Genomic DNA, 19,134 nt, shown 5'->3' with positions numbered 1-19,134 from the left:
CCTTTGGCTTGGCGTAGCACATGTCGTTCGTTGGGGATTGGGGTGCTTCACATGGAGTTGATGATCTTCTTCGAGGTTCCAGCTGCTGGCGTCATTCGAATCCTAGACGGACAAGGGCACCTCTGACAGCAGACGCGGATTGGAAACTTGTAGCTTCCTGCCAGGCTTGCGTAGGTTTCTTGCTGGGGTTGTTCGCTGTGATCGCCGCAACCTCCCTGGGTTCAGGGACCTTGGGGAGCCGTAGCTTGACTGGCAGCCAATCAGAGACCCCCTTTGCCTCCATCACTCTGTTCTTGGGCAGCCTATGATAACCACCACAACCCCCATGAATTAGAGCCGTCCAGTGTGTAATTACCTGGGCTGGGCGGGCTACCTACTCCTCAAACCAAACCCACCATCCTCCCTCTTCCCACGAGCCTTACGACTGAGACGTCCAGCGTCTGTTCCTTTTCTCGTATTCCCTGGCTCGATTGCCGACTTATCCATCCCTTATTTTTTTCAGCATCAACATCATCTTTTACCGACTCGACTGCCGGCTCTTCATCCTCGTCCAATCCGCCGATCTCGACCGTTTTCTTTGTCACCTAGGTCACAAGCCAGGCCAGGTTGAGACCCAGCAACAACAAGACCCCATCCGTCCACCGACCGCCACCACCCCTCGAATCGTAACCCTGGAGTATCAATATTCCTCGATAAACCGGCTGGCGTCTGCTTCGATTCGTCCTCTTCTCTCTTAGACAATCTATGACAGCAACTTCTCCTTAGTGGCGACGGCTTCGATCCATTTTGTTGGAGCTTTTGGGCGACCAGACCCAGCCGACCGAGATTTGCTGCTCAACCCCGCCATCCTCAGAGCACGCCTCTCTCGCAGCCCTTTTCTCACCATCTGACCTGTGGTTTCGGCCTTCTCTCGGCCGACTCCAATTATGCTACAGATGCATGGCGGACAACCTGATCATGGTATGCCCTGCCTACCTCTGGACTCGTCCCCCACCGCAGCTGACCACGACGCTCTTGCGCAGGCGCCGAAAATCACACGGGAGACGGCCATCAACGCGGACGGGAAAAGCTGGCGGCGTCGCTCTCCCTGCCCAAGAACCGTAGCACCGGCAACCTGGTTTCCGCGAGCGAGTCATCACCGAAGCAAGATCGTAGTAGAGTCCGAATGTCGCTGGACGCGTCTGCGGCGGCGGCGGTTGCCGCTGACCTTGAAGCCATCACCAGGTGCGTCGAGTGGAATCATGTGTCGCTCAGCCCGGGTGGCGGCCAAACCCAGCACGTTTTCCGCTGACCACCATGTCAACCCCAGGTCCCCCATCATGACGGATCATGAGCATGGCCTAGGCCTTTCTGGCCTCCGCCGCATAAGACAACAACGTCCTCCGTCCCGGAACCCAACACTACCGGGATCCCGAGCCTCGTCTCGAAGCCCTTCCGTAGCCACTCTGTCTCGCTCCACCTCGATGAGTGCCATGGTCTCTAGCACCGGCAACCTGCCGCTGGCCGGTGGTCCGGCATCTCCTAGCTTCTCCGAGGATCTCTCACGCTTTCCTTCCGAGTCTCTGCACTCGTTCTCTTTTGCCAATCAGTCCGAAGACTTCTTGCACAACCGGCACAATGTCTTGAAGCGGTCCATCGAGTTCATGAAGGACCATAGTCTTCCCATGAACTCGTCACAGGCGGCTCTTGCAAGTGCTCAAGCCAGGGCCAGTGGTGATGTTGAGACTCAAAACATGCTTGACCTGCTCGCCCAAGCACAGCTGATTAGAGCTGGAAATCTTCCAAACCCTGATGAATTTTATCAACCAGCCCCATTGACGGGTCCTGCTGGAGCCTCTGAAGACAACGTTTTCGACAAGAACTTTAACCCTCGAGTATCGAGCACTGATTTGACGCAGCCTCGACAAACGTCTCCTGCGCCGATGACTCGCCGATCACGAACTGAGACGACGAGAAAGGCTAATGTTGTTGAGCCGACAGAGGCTGATCGTGTCCCAGAGTCAACAACAACAATTAAACCTCCGACGGGTGAGGAGGAAATTCTTGCCGCTGTCGACAAACCTGCACCTGCACCTTCACGACCCACGAACCTGAAGCGAACCATGACAGACATAATGTCAGTGTCTGTTCAAGACAAGTTGATGGACACTATGGCTCAGCCATTCTTGACCGGCCAGCCCATGTATCAAGAGCCATTGGCATCGCCGTCTTTGGGGCCGCTGCCTGGCTCCTCAACATCCAACTTTCCTACTCAGCTCGGTCCCTCAGTTCATGGACACACAAACCGATGGGTTCCGGCCGCCCAAGCAATCTTTACGACGGAAGTGAAGCCTCCGTGGACAATTATTGCGGCGAACGACCTGGCTTGCTTGGTGTTTGGCGTGACGAAAGCCGAAGTGCGCAAGATGGGCATTCTGGAAGTGGTTCAGGAAGAGAGACGGGCGTGGTTGGAGCGCAAACTTCTCAAGAAAACAGAGGACGAATTCTCAGATGCCAAAGTGTCATCGGGACAAGCAACACCGGCAGCTTCGGCAGCTTCAGCACTGCTCAATGGCCGATCTGGTATTACAGCTCAGCTCTTGAGCAAACCAAACTCAAGAACCCAGCCCCGGAGCTACGCCGCGAGACGCGCACAGACGGTTCACAGTGGCGACCCAAGTCCTCCAAAGACCCGTGGTGGAGGACACCATCGGAACACATTATCGAGGGGAGTACTCCTCTGTGGTGATGTTGTGCCGATCCAGAAGCGCAATGGCGCAACAGGCTCTGCTAGCCTTTGGGTCAAGGAGAAGCGAGTAGGCCTCATCTGGGTTCTGGAAGAGATCCACGAAGACGTAGCCCACATCTCTCTAGATGAAGATGGCATCGTCCAAGAGGTGACGGGATCCACGTTGCCAATCTGGGGTTTTGAGTCGATCACTCCAGGGTTCGATATCGCCAGACTTATCCCACGAATCCCCAGGCAGGGCATCGATCCCAATACTGGAGAGATTGATTTCGCCCAGGCCACACGGCGAAGATTCTTCACATGCCCTTACTCACCCAACGTCAACATCCCCTGCACGGTTGAGCAAGTCAGGGGCAAGTTGCAGCTCCGTGTCTCGACGTTCCCTCATATGGCTGGAATCGTGGTGGTTGAGCCAGAGGGTCTCAAGATTCGAAGCTCCAACTCGGTCTTTTGTGGTGCGCTTTTTGGATTCGAAAAGGCGGATGGCAAGTCCATCAACACAATCATACCAGATTTCGACAAGATCCTGGACTCACTGATAGAAGAAGACGGCCTTCAGCTGCTCGATGGTATGGTTGTTCCCGAGCATCGGTTCAGAAAGGCATCCGCGTTTCTCGCTCTCAAGGAGCATCGCCCTGATGCCGCCTCCGCTTTCCTTCATCCTGCCGGATTACGCGCAAAGCACCGCGACGGATCAGACCTGAAGGTTGACGTTCAAATGCGCGTAGTCAAGAGTGAAAAGAAGACGCTCGTGGTCAATGAGACGGTGGTCGAAGGCAGTGATGAGGATAACGCCAACCCGAGCAGTGGCGACGAGACGTTCGAAGTGACCCGTTCAGAAATTGTGTATGCTCTGTGGATTACCTACTCCCGCCATCTCCATGGCACCCAGCCGAACCTCAACAACCTCGAGTCCCCTACCCGGTCCGGAGCTGCAACGCCCCTTCACCAGCCATCTCCTGGTCAGACCCCGGCCCATACTCCCCTAGAGATCACCTCGGACGACGAGGCGCCCAGGAAGGACCTGCTTGTTGCGGCAACCTCGCTCTCTAAGCAATTAAAGGACCTCACTCTCAGTGCCGCTGCCAAGATCACCGGCCAGCAAAAGCCTGCTCCCCAAGTTGATGAACCACCCCCGCCCCCCAAGGTCGTTGAACCCCCCCCATAAGAAGACCATCAACGACTACGTGATTCTCGAGGACATGGGCCAGGGTGCGTACGGCCAAGTGAAGCTAGCCCGAAATAAGCAGACAGGTAAGAAGATTGTGCTCAAGTATGTCACCAAGCGGCGTATCCTCGTCGACACGTGGACAAGGGATCGCAAGCTGGGAACTGTGCCTCTGGAGATCCATGTCCTCGAGTACCTCCGCAGACCCGAGTTCCAGCATCCCAATATCATTGAGATGCAGGGCTTCTTCGAGGACGACATAAACTACTACATCGAGATGACCCCCCCATGGTCTGCCCGGCATGGACCTGTTTGACTACATTGAGCTGCGAACCAACATGGAGGAGTCCGAGTGCCGCAGCATCTTCGTGCAAGTAGCCAATGCCATCCATCATCTGCACACCAAGGCTCGGGTAGTGCACCGCGATATCAAGGACGAGAACGTGATCCTCGATGGAGAAGGCAACATCAAGCTCATTGATTTCGGAAGTGCTGCATACATCAAGAGCGGTCCTTTTGATGTCTTTGTAGGAACGATTGGTACGCAACCCCCTGAGCCTGACATTAGCTTGATGACCTGACTAACTTGTAACTAGATTATGCTGCTCCTGAAGTTCTTGCTGGCAAGCCATATCGTGGTACAGAGCAAGACGTCTGGGCACTTGGCATTCTTCTGTATACCATCATCTACAAGGAGAACCCCTTCTACAGCATCGACGAGATCATGGATCGCGACCTACGGATCCCCTTCACCATGAGCGAGGAGAGCATCGACCTGATCCGCGGCATGCTGAACCGCGACGTCGCGGGCCGCTTCGACATCAACCAGGTCCTGGAGCACCCCTGGTGCCAGGTTGACGCCGCCTCATGAGAGCCGGACCCTACTCTCACTCGAACGAAACAACGACGATGACGACGACGACTACTGGTCAGCCAAATGAGTTGGCCTACGTCGATTGGCAACTTCTTTTTTGGTCATGATACCCCCTTCCTCCAGCAACAAGACCAACCCCTTCTTCCATTTGTGTGTTTTGTGGGTTAGAAACGTTTCGATTGGAAAGCCGAATGAAGATAGAAAAGAGAAAAAGACCATCTCAGCTGGGAAAGGCTGAGCACGATGATGAGTTGGTAGAGAGGGCGCTTTTCTGACAGGAATTATATTTGATTCGACGGGTTACTACTACTGCTATATATGAGCCAGCAGGATCAGGGGCTGATGGGTCTGGGATGGCAAATGATGGGAGTTGATTGCAGGGTTTGTCTCTTTTTTCTTGGAATTTCGTGGATAGAGAGCAACCAAGACAGCATGTGATGTGACACAGTGAATGTTCACTTGGGAAACGTTGGTGAATAGAGATGATTGCGTGGTGGCTATCAATATAATATTCACAAAAACAAAGCTCGTTCCTCTCTCTCTAGCTAATGATAACTCAACTCCGGGTTTGCCCTGAAATTGCAACGACAACGACATTCGGGTACCGGGCATTCGACATGTCTGGCAAACCACTGCCTGGCGTGATCTAGATGCAAGACGTGCTCGCAGCGTAGGCAAAAGGTTGGGAATCGGCCTGCCATTCTGCCTTCGCCCTTCTCCTCGGGCTTGTCGGAGCGCGGCACGCCGACAATCTCGAGGCAGACGACGCAGCGCGGGAGGTGGCGGCCACAGTTGGGGCAGCTCACACCAGCGTTGATGCTCGTGGCGAGGAGCGGATTACGCGTCTCGAGCGACGAAGGGCCAGCAGCTCCCTGCGCCGAGGTGCCAGCGCCGAGGTGAGGCGGCTGATGGTTGTTGACAAGCGAGGTTTCAGCGTCGCAGAAGACGCAGCGGAGGGCGATCTGTCGCGAGGGAGGTTTGAGGTTGGGGATTCCGTCGCGCTTGGAGCGTTTGGTGGACTCGACGTCGAACTTTGTGCGATGAAAGAAGAGCTTGTGGCGCTGAAGGTGAGCTCGGTAGGCGTTGCGCCAGACTCGGCAGCGGATGTCGTCGATATAACGGGGGGCACAGATGGAGAGGACGAGAGCCGCCGTCTGGACATCGTGGAACTTTTGAATGTAGCGGGCAAAGATATCAACCAAGGTCTCCGAGATGCCTGTAAGAACGATGCCCTCGATATCACCGTCAGCCACAGCGAGGGCGACCTGGTCGTTAAGCCATGCGGTAAGTTGATCGTCGTCAAAGTTGCGGACGGCGACATAGACTCGATCAGAGAGGGGCAAGGATTGCTGACTGGCGATGGCTGACCAGTCCCCGGTTGCGATGAGTGACGAGATGGCGCGAAGATAGGGGTCAGTCTTGGAGGCCACGGCCTCGTCAAAGTCAAGCTGCTCCTTGGCAAGCTGGCTATCACCACGGCCCATGAGCTGTAGGGCCAAGGATACAAACAAGAGCTCTGGGTGAGCGGTGCTGGCCTTTTTAAGGATCTGAATGGCCTCTTTGTGGTCACCCGTGAACAAGGCTCGAGCAGCGGCCATGGTATGGATGGTGGTAGGATACTCAGGGTCTGCCTTGCGGTTGCGGCCCTTGGGATCGTGCTTCTCTGAGTCGCCCCAGCCGCATATCTCGAGACAGAGCTGGCGATGACAGGGCCACTTGGTAGTTTTTCCGTCAAACTTGGGGAGGTGGTTCTTCTTACAAAAGGACCCGATTAAACGCTCCCAAGTTGATCGATCAGGGGGTGATGTAGCGGCTGGCAGTCTGGTTGAAGGATCACGGCCTATAATCATGTCAGATCAAGCAGTGCGGTAAGCAAAGTCGAGTGCTAACCTAGATTGTTGGTCCATATTGAGTGGACGCCCAAGTAGCTGAGATCGAGGCTCGAAAGGACCAAACCTCCATCATCAGCAGTGTCTTCTGCGGCTAGAGAGAGGTCAGCATTTGACAGACTACAATATAGCCCTTCAATCCAGACTTACTTGCAATCCAATCCCAGACATACTTGACCCAGGGGTCATCTGCTACAATGTCTCTATTGGCGACAGCATCGAAAAGATACTTTTCCTTGGCACGCAAGAGCATTGTATGGTCAATGACGTTTTGTGCTTCTCTGGGGAGTCCCTCTGCCTCCGCCAGCGAAGCCAACAGCGCATCATGGATCTCACGGCATGAGCCCAGGCTATCGGATGCTAGAGACATCTCACTCATCTGGCTTTGAACGATCTTGGTGTCGCCGGCGCGTGGCTTAACACCGTTTGCTGATTTGGGAGCTTGGAACTCGTCCCTCACAAAAGCGCGCAGGGCCCTTATCTTTGGAGCAACAGTAGAGGCTTCATGGAATGCCTCGGGCAAGGGAGAAGTAGTTGCCCCGACGTTCTCTATCGTGACGGAAGATAGGGTATTTGATTTTATTGCAGCTTCGGTGTCTGCCCGAACGTTTGCGCTCTCTGGTCCAAAGAGCGGGACATCTGACAGGGCCTCTTCCATGAGCAGAGGCCCCAGAATGTCTGGAGCCTGGGATGGTTCGAATTGCATCATGCTGTGGTAGGGAGCTCCTTCTAGTATGGGGTCAGGTTCCGCAAGCTAGATGAAGAATCGAATCGACGTACCTTCAAGGCCACGATGCGGTGCTTGCCAGGGTACAAGCTTGTAGACGTGATCTGAAGTATGGGATGGCTGCTCCAAGATCTCAAAGTTTCCATTTGCTCGTAGGACAAGAAGTCGTGGACGCAGGACAGGAGAGCTCAAAGTCACCCAATCAAAGGCGACGATCCGATCATTCTTTCTTGATGTTTCGACATATGAGACATCCATCTCGTAAGATTTTTGGACCTGGAGGAGCTCTGGGCCGCTAGAGCTGGCCGACGGGGTCTCTTTGTTGGTCTTTAATACCTTGAGCTGACCAGTACGCGACAATACGGCCAGGAGGCCTCGGTGGTCGCGACAATAACGTAGGGATCTGACAAGAGAATACTTGCCATCTGCTAAGAAGGAGTCGGAGTCTGTCTCGATCACTCGATCAAGACGCAGAGCTCCTCCCCAAGGCAGGTCATCTTCATCAACCGCCTGTAAGTAAGAGTGAGCAGCCACAGGCCTCGTGGTTGCGCGCCGATCCCAGATCATGACACCGGGATGGTCCAGGGCGGATGATGCAAAGTAGTTTTGATCGGCATAATCAATCGTGAGGTTGTTGTTGCATTTGGTTTGAAATGTAACAACACTGCCCGGATCTGATGAGAAAGGATATCTAGATTAGCTGGATAAACTCAACAATGATTCTGAGAATCTTACCGCGAAGATCATGTATGCGAAGTCCTTGGGCCTTGATGCCCACCACGAGCGTCTGGGGACTGTCCTCAAAGAACTTGATACTAGATACAGACACACTTGGTTCAAGGCGATGCTTGGGATCTGAAATATTGGTGGCATCCGATGGGAAGCCTTGTGTGTTCTTGTCAAGCGAGGACAAGCGGCTAACATCCCAGATATGGAGACATTGGTCCATTCGAACGCGGTCAAGGCCAACAGCTAATAGACCTGTGGTGTTGAATGCGACAGCCTGACATGTGCGAGACATCTTGAGACCCAGCTCAACGTATGCATTGGATCCATCGTCGATCCTTAACAGGTTCACAATACCGCTCCCAGTGCCGACAGCAAGAAGGCCAGGGTTGGTGGGTGACCAGTCATAAGTAGTGAGCGGAGGGAAGTCATCGTGACGGTTGAGTTTCTTGTAGTCAAATCGCCCTGCCCTAGCGTGTCCGACGGGCTCATAGACCTGGACAACACGGTGCTGGAGGTTGATGTGGATGAAGTTGTCGTATGAAGGGTTGGAGGACCATTTGACGAGCCCTGGTTCTGGGCGGTCCATGGCGGAGACTGATCAGCCCAGCGAGGGGGCCTTCAACGCGGGCATGTGAATTGACAATGAAACTCTTTGTGAGCGGTATCTCCAGGATGGTAATGCCAGCGGTTGCGGCTTGAAGGCTGGATCTGAAGGTGAGGTTGAAGTGAGCTTCCTGAGTCAGGTGCCGAGTGTGTGAGTGTTTTGAGCTGAAGTTTGAGAGCAAGCCCAATGTGAAACGGTATCCAAAACAGGGATAAAAATAATTATTCTCTTAGAGAGCGGCGATTGGGTGCCATTGACATCAAGAAATGAGACTCATGATGGTTTGCGTGGTGTAGGTGGGAGTATGGAGTATGGATGCTGGGTAAGGTACCTTCCACTCAGCTCACATGGCAGAGCGCACCTTCTCCACACTTGGGACACAGGGCGCTAACCCGGATATGGAGAGTGCTGATAAGATACCGACCTGACGATCCCCGCCAGTCGAAAAAAAAGTTACTGACTTTGTCCAACTCTCGCTCGCCCTTCTATCCCCATTTACACCCAGGTTATCAGCCAACATCAGCGACACCATTCCCCCTTTGATCGCGCAAACCTCACACCTTCATCATGGCTCCGAAGCGAGACTTTGAAGAGCTTGGCTCCCCTGGGCCTGATCAAGATGGCTTCAACGGTGCGGCCAAGAAGCGCAAGCACAACACAAAGACAAAGCATAGGCCGAACGAGGGAACATCGGGATGGGCCAAGAAGCGGACGCGCACGATTGAGCGACTACTCAAGCGGAACCACGACCTGCCCGCCAACGTCCACAATGACCTCGAACGCGAGCTGGCCGCTCTTAAGACCACCGTCTCCGACAAGGCTTTCCAGAAGAAACGAAGCGCCATGATCTCGAAATACCACATGGTCCGCTTCTTTGGTATGGTGTTTCTTGGTTTATCTGACAGGTTTAGGAACTAACGTCGAGTGCAGAACGGAAGAAGGCATCGCGATTGGCAAAGCAACTGCGCAAGAAGATGGAAGAAACAGAGGCCCCGGAAGAGCTCGAGGAATTGAAACGGGATCTCCACGTCGCCGAGGTTGACGAAGCATATACTCAACACTTTCCCCACGCCGAGACCTACATCAGTCTGTACCCCGTCGACAAGCGGGAGAAGGAGACCGACGACGACAAGAATGATTACACACCATTGAAGCAGCGAGGTCTGCTGCATACAGAGCGGCCTCCAATCTGGTCCGAGGTCGAGCAGGCATTAAAGGAGGGGCCCAGCGCGCTACGGGAGTTGAGGGAGAGACGGTCGCCGGGTGGTGCGGAGGAGGAAACCAAGCCTCAGCGCCGCGAGAACAAGCCCAAGGCGCAGGCGAACGTGGGCAAGCCTGTGGGAAAGACACAGCCAAAGCAGCAGACGTTCAAGGACAAGAGCACATCAAACAACAAGGACGATTCGGGCGCCACGATGAACCGCAGAGAGCGCCGGCGACTGATGCATCGAAACAAGCAACCAGTCGTGAAGAGCGACGACGACGACAGCGATGGGGGCGGCTTCTTCGAGGAGGACTAAGCACAAGAGTCCGGGGGGGAAGAGAGAAGAGGGAAATGGAAGAAATGTCGATATTCATGGGCTGCTGGCTTCTTGCTAGGCGTTTTTCTCGCATACACATTGTATAGATTGTTGGTAGATACCCCTGCCGCCGATGGGTCGAGTGTGCGTTCGACCAGGCTGTAACCAACACAATTGAGCGATTCCAGGATCTCAGACTCGACGAACCATGAAAAGTCAAGCAGTTTCTGCCTGACGATGCGATATGATGCGAGTCGTCGGCCTCTCAAATAGCCTGGTCCCACCGAAGCTGGGTCATGGCCGGCCTCCCAAGCCACGGCCGCGGCCCAGTCGATGACCTCGTCCAGGCACACCACCATGAGAATGAGACAATACCGCCTGACCGAGAGACAAATCGCGTACACTTTTGAATAGCAAGGATCCAATCATTGAGCGTCTCGATCCTTGGGCGACCCTGCGTAGATGAGGCCGGCGAGGATGAATCAGTTGGTCAATGGAGACCCCTCCAAGTTGCCTATTTAGAGGGAGGCCTGACAATGGGGTCTGTATGCTACCTATTGTGTGTGGTTCGCCATTGCGATCTTGCAAAAAAAAGAAGGCGGTTCTTTTTGATTCCGCAAAAACTGCCATTATTGGCTTGATTTACCAAATGGGTCAATGGCATATCTATATGATCCCCTCAGTCATCTTATAAAAAGATCTCTTTACCGTTCAGTAGACAACCTCCGAGTCTGCCCAACATTGACCTCTAGAAGGGTGATCTCATCACGCTTCATAGAGTTCACGACGACGCCTCAACGACTACACTCCACCACAAGCAAACCCCGAACCATGGCCCCGTCTGCCATTCAGGGAGGCATCCCTTGGGACCTCCTCATTGAGTTTGCCAAGGAGAAGAAGGCGGAGGAGGAACAATCTGGTTTGCCTGCGCAGTTGGGCCAGCAGCAAATCACGGCTATCTCGTCCCTCATCTCGCTCATCCCAGAGCCTGATGTTGCCGAAGGGAACTGGATCAGCACTCTGAACAGTAATTGATCTCTTCCTTAACTCTTTACACATTGACTAACACGCTTCAGCCTTCTGCCAGCAGAACAAACACCCCCTCCCGCACTGGTTGCCCAGTAAGACCTTCAACGTCGTCGCCCACGGGGTCAGTCTCCAACGTTCCCGTGTCAGCTGCCACCTCCCCTGGTACAACCAGACGTTCCCTCAGCAAGGATTCGGGTACGAGGCTGGTCAGGAGCCCCCTACGTTCAAGAAGGCGCAGCAGGCGAAGCAGTTCGCCGCCATGCAGGCCTACAACTATATCCAGAGCACCCGGGGCAACAAGCGTCCTGCCTCCACGACCCAGGGTTCCCCCTCCCGCACGAGAGTCAAGGCTGAAGAGGACAACTCGGACGGAGGCGTCTCCACGATCGCTGCGCCTCCCCGGACCGGCAGTGCCTCCAGCAGTACCCCCTTGATCCGTGAGCGGGTCGCCCTTCTCGCCGGCCAAATGAACTATGGAATTCCAGAGTACTTTATCGAACAGTACGGGGAAACTTGGAGAGGCCGCCCAATCTTTAGAAACAATGGACGGATCCCCGAGAATGTGGGCGCCGTGAGAGGCTACGCTGATCGACAGCAGGCTGAGGATGCCGTCGCCGAGAAGGTTCTCGAATGGCTCGAGCAGGAGTTTCTGGCCAAGGAAGCGCTGCTTGGCAAGACTACAAGCCAGGCCTGAGGCCTTGTGGTATATGCTATTGTTGTTATTATGCTAAGAGCGCTGAAGAGCTACGAGAGTCATGTCATGGCTGTCAGGATGAAGATCAGGGGGGAGTAGCCACAGCTAGTAAACGAATTCACGACCTTTCAAATAATGCGACACCGTGCAAGCAATCACGTAGTTTTGATTCTCTAGGCTCTGTATCAAGAGCCACCCCGTCTCCCTCCTCTTCCTCCCCTTCCACCGCCACGAGGCCCCTTGTTAAAAGGGGGCCTAATCTTCAACCCGCTAGGCAGGTCAGCAACATGCTCTCCATCCTGCCAAAGCACGCCGACATCAACAGTCCGGCCCGTCGCCAGCTTGAAGAACTTGGAGCTCAGGATGCCCTGCTCGTCGCCCTCGGTCAGCAGCACGCCGTTGTCGCTCATCCACCACTTGATGCCCTCCTTCAGGCTCGCCTCAACGTCAATCTCGATGACCAGCTCGGCGTCCTTGCGCATGCCGCTCACTACGCCTTCCTCGGGGGTTCCTGTTGAGCAGTGCACGTGGTTGCGGTTCATGGGCTTCAAGCCCCCCGTCTCAACGATTTTTGGCCAAAAGTAAAAGAATGTGCCATGCAGGACGCGGTCAGGCACGTTTCCGGCCTCGATGGTGATGGGTGCCAATAGAGCCGCTGACTCGAGCTTGATTGAGTGACCCTGGTTGGCGCGGATGAGGTAGTCCTCAGGTGAAGTTGATGTGGTTGATAGTGATGGGTTTGTGCTGGGGCTGGGCTTGAGAGTAAAGCGCTGCTTGTCGTTGGAAGCGACTATGGATTGAACATCATCCAAGGTGACTTTGAGAGAGCGCAGCGGACCCCATGCGAGCTGTGAGAATGTGTTAACTGTGTCCGGAGCCGAGTGAAGCATGTTCACGGCAGTCTATACGACAGCCATCACCAGTCGAGCTAAGTTTCACTTACCACTGAATTCAGAGGCGCATATCCTTCATCGTCAAGCTGAATGCCCGCGTTCCCAGCCTGATGTCTCAACAGCTTCGACAAGGCCTTTGATACCTGAACCTCCCTTCCCTGTCCACCTCCACCACCACCTCGACCCTTTCCCCGCCCTCTGTCACCCCTTCCTTTCGAAGCACTACTTTGAGCCTTTTCCTCCAGCTCTAGAAGTGATGCGTCTTGCGCATCTTCTCGGAGGTTGTCAGCCATGCTGCCTGTTCGTTGTGTGAAAGCTGTGGGCTGAATCGAGAGAGATGTCTTGAGACGGTTTATAGCACTTGGATGACCCAATGATGTATGATGAGTTCTTGGGGTTTGAAAGACGATTCGGCCTGAGTGAGGAATAGTCGAGGGTAACCTTTTCAGCTTGATTGTGTAGAAAGAGAGCATCAAGCCCTTTGTTAAGATGGGAGAATTGTGGTGATGGTGGGGCTAAGTACCTTCACTTCGGCCTGACTCAGCGCTCGCTGCGGTTTCTAGGCTGCCAGCCTCATAGCCCAAGTTTGACACATAGGGCCATGATATATCGAAAGATATGAATTGAGAAGCCAATAACACTATACGCATGTGTAGAGTCTTTTGTGAGGAAACTCACTTATACGCGTGGTTTATAAATACTCTCAACAATCATTATTCAAGAGAAACCAATGTCTTCACACATCACAGAGACAAAAGAGTGCATCAAATGAACCATCAAAAGACAGGTCGCGATTGCCACGACCGAGCCATATCATACATTAGACTAACTGGCATGCACCCATATGCTTATCCTGGTCCCATTGCATTCCCCCTCTTGTACGCCGTCGCCTTCGCCTCCAAGAGACAGACGGACAGCCGCGGGGGTTTCTTCACCATGCCGCCCTGTGATGCGCCGTTTTCAAAGACAACCATCCCAACTCCATGATACAACTTTTTCTTGCGGGCTTATTTCGTCTTCCTTGTGTTTGTGTATGTATGTGCCTCTTCTGGTGGGTAACAGCGTAGGTATGTACACTGAGGTTGAGCAGCCATCGACTTGTCGACGGACCTGCTCGTCATGAATCGTCAAGCCGAATCAAATGCGACAGAAAAGGAAACGGGGTGCCTCCCGTCCAAAGCGGAATATAAGAAAATAGCCACGTCCTGCGGTCGAAACATAAACTGTGTGTATAGTGTAATAGTACAATCGTAAAGTCAATGCAAATCGTTGTCATTGGCGTCATCTGTAGCCGCCAGCAGCTGTAGAAGGGTTGGCAGACGCAACAATGCTGTCTCGATTCGGCCTCCTGATCATGCTGCCGGTTCGGTTGATCAACGTCGTCTGTCCGAGCGACATGTAGCGTTGTCCGCGATCCTCGGCGAGCTTGTCAGCCACCGTGTTGTTGTTATTATTGTTGTTGTGATCCTGCTGAGTGGATCTCTCTAGATATCTCCGAGGGGGCGTTGCCATACTAGTCGCTGGCGTCGCTAGCCGGGAAACAGTAAGGTTGGAAGAGGCAAATCGTCGGCGGGGAATGGCTGAAGTAGTGTCAGACGCTTGTTGTTGTGGCGTCGCATCATGTGTCACTGTCCGAATCGCGTTGAGATCCGTGTGCGCTCGCGAAGGCGATCTGAACTTCATTTCGTCCTCGCTCTCGTCGCCAACTGTCCCTCTCCGGCCGCGGACAAACAGGGAGGTTCTCCGACCTTCGTCGGGTTCCTCGGTTCCTGCGCGTCGAGTTCTCAGCAACAGAGACGACTTCCTACCATCTTCTGGTTCCTCAGTGCCTGCCCGGCGAGACCGGGCCACCAAAAGAGAAGATCTTCGTTGCGAAATTGGCTCCAGTGGAGTAGATGGCGTAGAGTTTGACACACGAGAGGCAGGGAGCGAGTTTCCGTTGAGGATGTTGAGCCTCCTCTCCTCAAACTTGGACATGGCTCGAGGACTAGTATTCGCCCTTGCCAAGGCCTGCTCGGTGTTTGAGAGACTCGGTCGACGTTGATGTGTGAAGCCGGTGAATGTCTTGTTGACCGTCGGTGTCGTCGGTGCGTCGTTCTGAGCAGGCGGAGGAGCCTCCACCGACTGCCGTGGTCGTGTTTGCGTCACCTCCTCGCCCAGCGCAAGACAGAGCTCCGTCAGGCTCCGGCACACGCCGTCCGCTTTCCGTCTCAACTGGCGATCAGTCACAGTTGTGCCGGAACCAATGGTGCTGGCGCCACTCGAGATTGGTCCAGGCTGGCCGACAGTTCCCATCATAGAAGAAAGCGCCATGGCATCGTTTGCGGCAGCCTCGAGGGCCCGGTAGACTTCGGCATCAAGCAGAGCCTTGGATTTGGCAAGGGCGGAGTGTAGGATCGGGTGCGATTCTCGGTGCGAAGACGTGGTGCTAACAGCGTCCGCGTTCTGATTACCGTTGGTAACTCGCTTAGGTGATGAGGAGATGGTGGTTACCGTTGTGGTTGCTGTTGGTGGTCGTTCATCTGATAGTCTCGATACAGCGGCGCCTGATGTTGACGGGAGCTTGCCTGTCAATTCCAGACGGTGAATCCGAGACTTAAGATCGTCAAGCTCATCCCACACCGTTGAGGGTGCTGTGGTTGACAAAGTGGACTCTGTTCCTTCGGGCCCGTTACTTGTCTCTTGGTTTGGTTGACGCTGGAAATCGAAAGATCGAACTAGTGGGGACGAATTATACGTCTTGTTGTGGTGTCCCAGAGCAGATTTGTACGTGGAACTGCGCGTTTGCCCGTTCGAGTTCGAGTTGTCGGTGACTGAGGGACGTCGGCGAGACGTCGCATCGTTGCTGGGCTCCTGGAAGGCTATCGATCGAGGCGTCACCGGTGATGGCCGGATGGTCGATCGGCGGCTTAAATCCTCTCCGGGATGTACCGATGCGGCTTTATCCCTCGTCAATGACCGGTAAGTAGACATTCGAGCGACCTCACTGGCTCTCTCGTCGTCGTAGCCCCTTGGCCGGGACGTTTCCTGCTGGTCAGAAAGACGACGCCGCACCTGGGGAGGTGAAGAAGGCTGGCGAGTTGGAACAACATTGGATAGTGGTCGGCGATGGGAGAATCGTGTTGATCGTGACTAGTCCAGTCAGCATTGGGTCGAGGAGAACGGGCAACGCTCGGGTACGGTTTCAGAAGCGAGACAAGTGAGCACACACGAGAATTTCCTTATCTCAGTGGATCTAACTCAGTCTCTCGCGACTCAAGAGCCCATGCGCCGGAACAGATACGCATGGACCATCACATGGGCGTAAGACAATGGATTGGCAGGAAAAGGAATTTACTCACCACGACACTTCGAGTCTCATCCGCAGGCTGCTCATCCGGTTGTCGCCGGGAAGCCTCCTCACGGGCAATCTTGAGGAAAACGTCGCCGGTGTCATCGTTGTCAAAGGCGTCGTGTCGGTTCGAGAAAGCAGGTGCCGAATGCAAAACATCATGGTCGGCTCTGCCTTCTAGGGCGCGCAGAGTTTGGTCATGGTTGGAGTCGGGGCCATCATCCCCAAAATCGTAGTAGCGCGACCTCGAGTTCATATCGAGGGTGAGGCTCTTGCGAGAGCCCGATGAGCGAAAAGCCCGGATCGGGGGAACGCGAACGGGATTCGAGGCTGGCGGCTCGGTATTGTTACTGACGCTGAGAGGCGGCCGGTAGGATACTGGAGGTCGCTGCGAGAGGGACGCTCGCCTCTCATCGATCGAGCTCGGCTTGGACAACGTCTTGGGCAAGATCAATTCTCGCTGACCAGAGGAAGGAGAACCCTTGACTGAACCGCCGTCGGATGAGGAGGGGTAGGAAGCGTGAGCACCCTGGGCGGCCTCGATGGCCTCGATGGCGTGGAGGCGTTCTGCGTTCAAAGAAAGTGGCGGGCCAGTGGAGGCCGCGGCGGCGGTTGATCTGCGAGATACCAAGGATCGTCGGGTCCGATTCTTGTTGGAGGAGAGATGCGGGGAGAGGGTGTCGCCTTGGACAGGTGCAGGTGCGTCGGGGACAGATGCGGGACGCTTCGCCTGGGGTGAAGGCTCAACTACCGAGACGTCTGACGAGGGTTGAAAGGAAGAGGCCCTGGAACGCGATCGCAAAAGCGGCGGTGAGACGTCGTCGGTGGGCGAGAGTTCAGTGGGCGATGTTGTGTTCGCGGAGGCGATTATGGTCGCAGATGCAGATGCAGAGATTGATGCAGTGTCGGCGTGTTTTTCGTCGTGGTGATGCGTTGTCGGGTGAGAAGGGTTAGAATGGGTCGTCGCCGGGGCCGTCGCTGGTGCTGAGAAAATGTCTGGCGCCGCGACTGGTCCACTAGCAGAAGTGCTCGGGGGCGCCAATGGACCTGGATCTGCTGATGCTGTGGGTGGGAGTGCGCCCGGGACCGGGTGTGAGACAGAGGCCGGGGCGACGCTGGAGCCCGGATTGGGTGAGACAGGCGGAGAGGGAGCGTGGAGCGCGAGAGACGGCTGCAGCGGGAGCGCCGCTGATGTGTTTTGGGAAGTGGCGGGGGCGAGAGAAGCCGATGTCGAAGTATCAGTGGATGCGTCGGTGATGAGGTTGTGACTGCCGTCGCTGGTTGTGGTGGTGGTATTATTATTGTTGTTGTTGTTTTTTAGGTCCAGGCTGGGGATCCGGTTGTGGTTGCGCTGGGCAGTGGTGATGGTGATGGGCAGGGGTGTGTCGGCCTTGCTAGCGCTATTTCCACTGCTGGCCCTTCGGTCAGTGAAGCGAAAGGCGGGCAGCTTAGACGAGCTGTGGCTCTGACGGTGCAAATCCGGGTTGACGAGGGCAGCAGAAGATGGAGATGGTTCAGATTGATGGGCAGGCCTGGACGAGTCGCTGGGTGCAGCGAGAATGGGCAGATGCTGGTGGGCACCCTCGGCACGGTTGGGGCCCAATTGGCCCGCACTGGTGAAACCGCCCTTTGCCGTCATGGTCTCGCCCACCGCAGCTCGGTAGCATCCCAGCAAGTGCTTGCAGATGAGACGTCAAGCTTCATCCACACCCTCGAGGTTTGGATGCGCGGGCGGGACGGGGACGCGATAGAGGCCTGGGTATCGATGAGATCTGGAGTCGAATGTCGAAGAGTCCGCTTTCTGCGTCAAGTTGGGCGCTGTCCGATATATGAGCTCCGTTGGGCTGTTGTCCTCGAGACAATACCCCCAATGCAGTGGCTTCTTATTAGTGATTACAATGAGCGCGGCAGTGTGAGTCTCAGCATGGGCCGTCCCATAGAACAATGAACTAAGACAGTAGAATGCCTCTCTCGAGCCTCCGTCTCTGTCAAAGCGCAAACGGTATCCTGAAACGCGTTCCTGGGAGACCAGACAATTCCAGAAGAGGGACGTCACAATGGAGTGGGTTCCTGGGTCGTCGAGGGGACCTGGCGTTGAATTGGGTAGGTAGTAGCAACGAAACAGAAAAAACACAGCCAAGCTGGGTTGGGTGGCAGGCGAAGTCGATCGCGGTGGTTTTTTGAGGTCCAGGCCTCTAAAAAGGTCGAAGAAGAGGTGAGGAAAAAAGGGAAGGCTAGGCAAATGCAGCTCCAGTCGGTGAGGTGAGTTTTCAAGATGCTGCCAAAGGCGAAAGGCGAGCGCGTCCGTAGGGGTGGTTGGGTACCAAGAGGGCGAGAGAGAGAAGGAGAAGAATAAGGAACCGAGGAGCAAGGAGACGAGACGAGAGAGGGGAGGGGAAAAGAGGATGAAGAGAGTATTCGCTCGGGCGAAAGAGAGAGCAGCAAAAAGAGGAGAGGCGAGAAGAGAGCGAGCAAGCAATGGACGAGAATGAAAGGATAAAAGAGGAGGGGTCTGTCTGTTGTGCTTTGGCGAACGAGGAGCGAGGGCAGCAGGACCTCAGTCGACAAGGGCCCTACACGGACGGTCCCTTTTTTTCGATCCAACACCAACACCACTGGAACCTACAGCAGTCCCCTGTTGGACGAGCGAAAGAGAGGAGGATCCAGATAGACAGGTAAGGTGCTGGACTAGACGCAATCGAGGGTACGAGAGCTTTGGCCTTTGACCAAATTGGCCAAGGAACGACGGCCACGAGCAGGTGGGCTCTCTCTTTTAGGAGGCTTGCAGCAGAGGAGAAGGACACCGCCCAGTCCAAGGCATCAAATGATCCATCATTGTCGGTATGCCATGTGTACAGAGTACTTGGCCGACAGTCAACGTTTCCGGCTTCACTTTACTCTACTTGACTAGACTTGACTCGACTCGTCGAAAAAATACCCCGACAAAG

At 54.8% G+C, this 19,134-nt stretch overlaps 6 protein-coding genes across 6 annotated transcripts; 3 read left to right on the top strand and 3 right to left on the bottom strand.

Annotated features, from left to right (window-relative positions):
* Nucleotides 1-926: 926 nt before the first annotated feature.
* LRP88_09912 (uncharacterized protein) lies at nt 927-4,767 on the top strand (the record flags this gene model as incomplete). The annotated part of the gene is made up of 6 exons (XM_083246386.1): nt 927-960; nt 1,023-1,224; nt 1,310-3,848; nt 3,898-4,187; nt 4,258-4,436; nt 4,493-4,767. The coding sequence occupies 6 exons, from the start codon at nt 927-929 to the stop codon at nt 4,765-4,767; spliced, it is 3,519 nt and encodes a 1,172-aa protein (XP_083097499.1).
* Nucleotides 4,768-5,315: 548 nt separating this feature from the next.
* Nucleotides 5,316-8,701, bottom strand: LRP88_09911 (uncharacterized protein; the record flags this gene model as incomplete). The annotated part of the gene is made up of 5 exons (XM_083246385.1): nt 5,316-6,610; nt 6,661-6,753; nt 6,810-7,388; nt 7,440-8,060; nt 8,122-8,701. 5 exons carry the CDS (start codon nt 8,699-8,701, stop codon nt 5,316-5,318), a joined length of 3,168 nt encoding a protein of 1,055 aa, XP_083097498.1.
* A 585-nt stretch (nt 8,702-9,286) lies between these two features.
* Nucleotides 9,287-10,239, top strand: LRP88_09910 (Efg1 domain-containing protein; the record flags this gene model as incomplete). Its single annotated transcript, XM_083246384.1, has 2 exons — nt 9,287-9,596; nt 9,650-10,239. The coding sequence occupies 2 exons, from the start codon at nt 9,287-9,289 to the stop codon at nt 10,237-10,239; spliced, it is 900 nt and encodes a 299-aa protein (XP_083097497.1).
* An 831-nt stretch (nt 10,240-11,070) lies between these two features.
* Nucleotides 11,071-11,962, top strand: LRP88_09909 (uncharacterized protein; the record flags this gene model as incomplete). Its single annotated transcript, XM_083246383.1, has 2 exons — nt 11,071-11,266; nt 11,316-11,962. The coding sequence occupies 2 exons, from the start codon at nt 11,071-11,073 to the stop codon at nt 11,960-11,962; spliced, it is 843 nt and encodes a 280-aa protein (XP_083097496.1).
* A 185-nt stretch (nt 11,963-12,147) lies between these two features.
* LRP88_09908 (tRNA 2'-phosphotransferase) lies at nt 12,148-13,148 on the bottom strand (the record flags this gene model as incomplete). Its single annotated transcript, XM_083246382.1, has 2 exons — nt 12,148-12,810; nt 12,906-13,148. 2 exons carry the CDS (start codon nt 13,146-13,148, stop codon nt 12,148-12,150), a joined length of 906 nt encoding a protein of 301 aa, XP_083097495.1.
* Nucleotides 13,149-14,136: 988 nt separating this feature from the next.
* On the bottom strand, nt 14,137-17,825 carry LRP88_09907 (uncharacterized protein; the record flags this gene model as incomplete). Its single annotated transcript, XM_083246381.1, has 2 exons — nt 14,137-15,987; nt 16,197-17,825. 2 exons carry the CDS (start codon nt 17,823-17,825, stop codon nt 14,137-14,139), a joined length of 3,480 nt encoding a protein of 1,159 aa, XP_083097494.1.
* Between the last annotated feature and the right edge of the window lie 1,309 nt (nt 17,826-19,134).

Source organism: Fusarium phalaenopsidis (assembly GCF_050370095.1).
Source record: "Fusarium phalaenopsidis strain FUZ10S chromosome Unknown contig_32304, whole genome shotgun sequence".
NCBI classification, from domain to species: domain Eukaryota; kingdom Fungi; phylum Ascomycota; class Sordariomycetes; order Hypocreales; family Nectriaceae; genus Fusarium; species Fusarium phalaenopsidis.
Note: the sequence above shows the minus strand (reverse complement) of the source record. Positions and strands in the feature narration are given on the sequence as shown.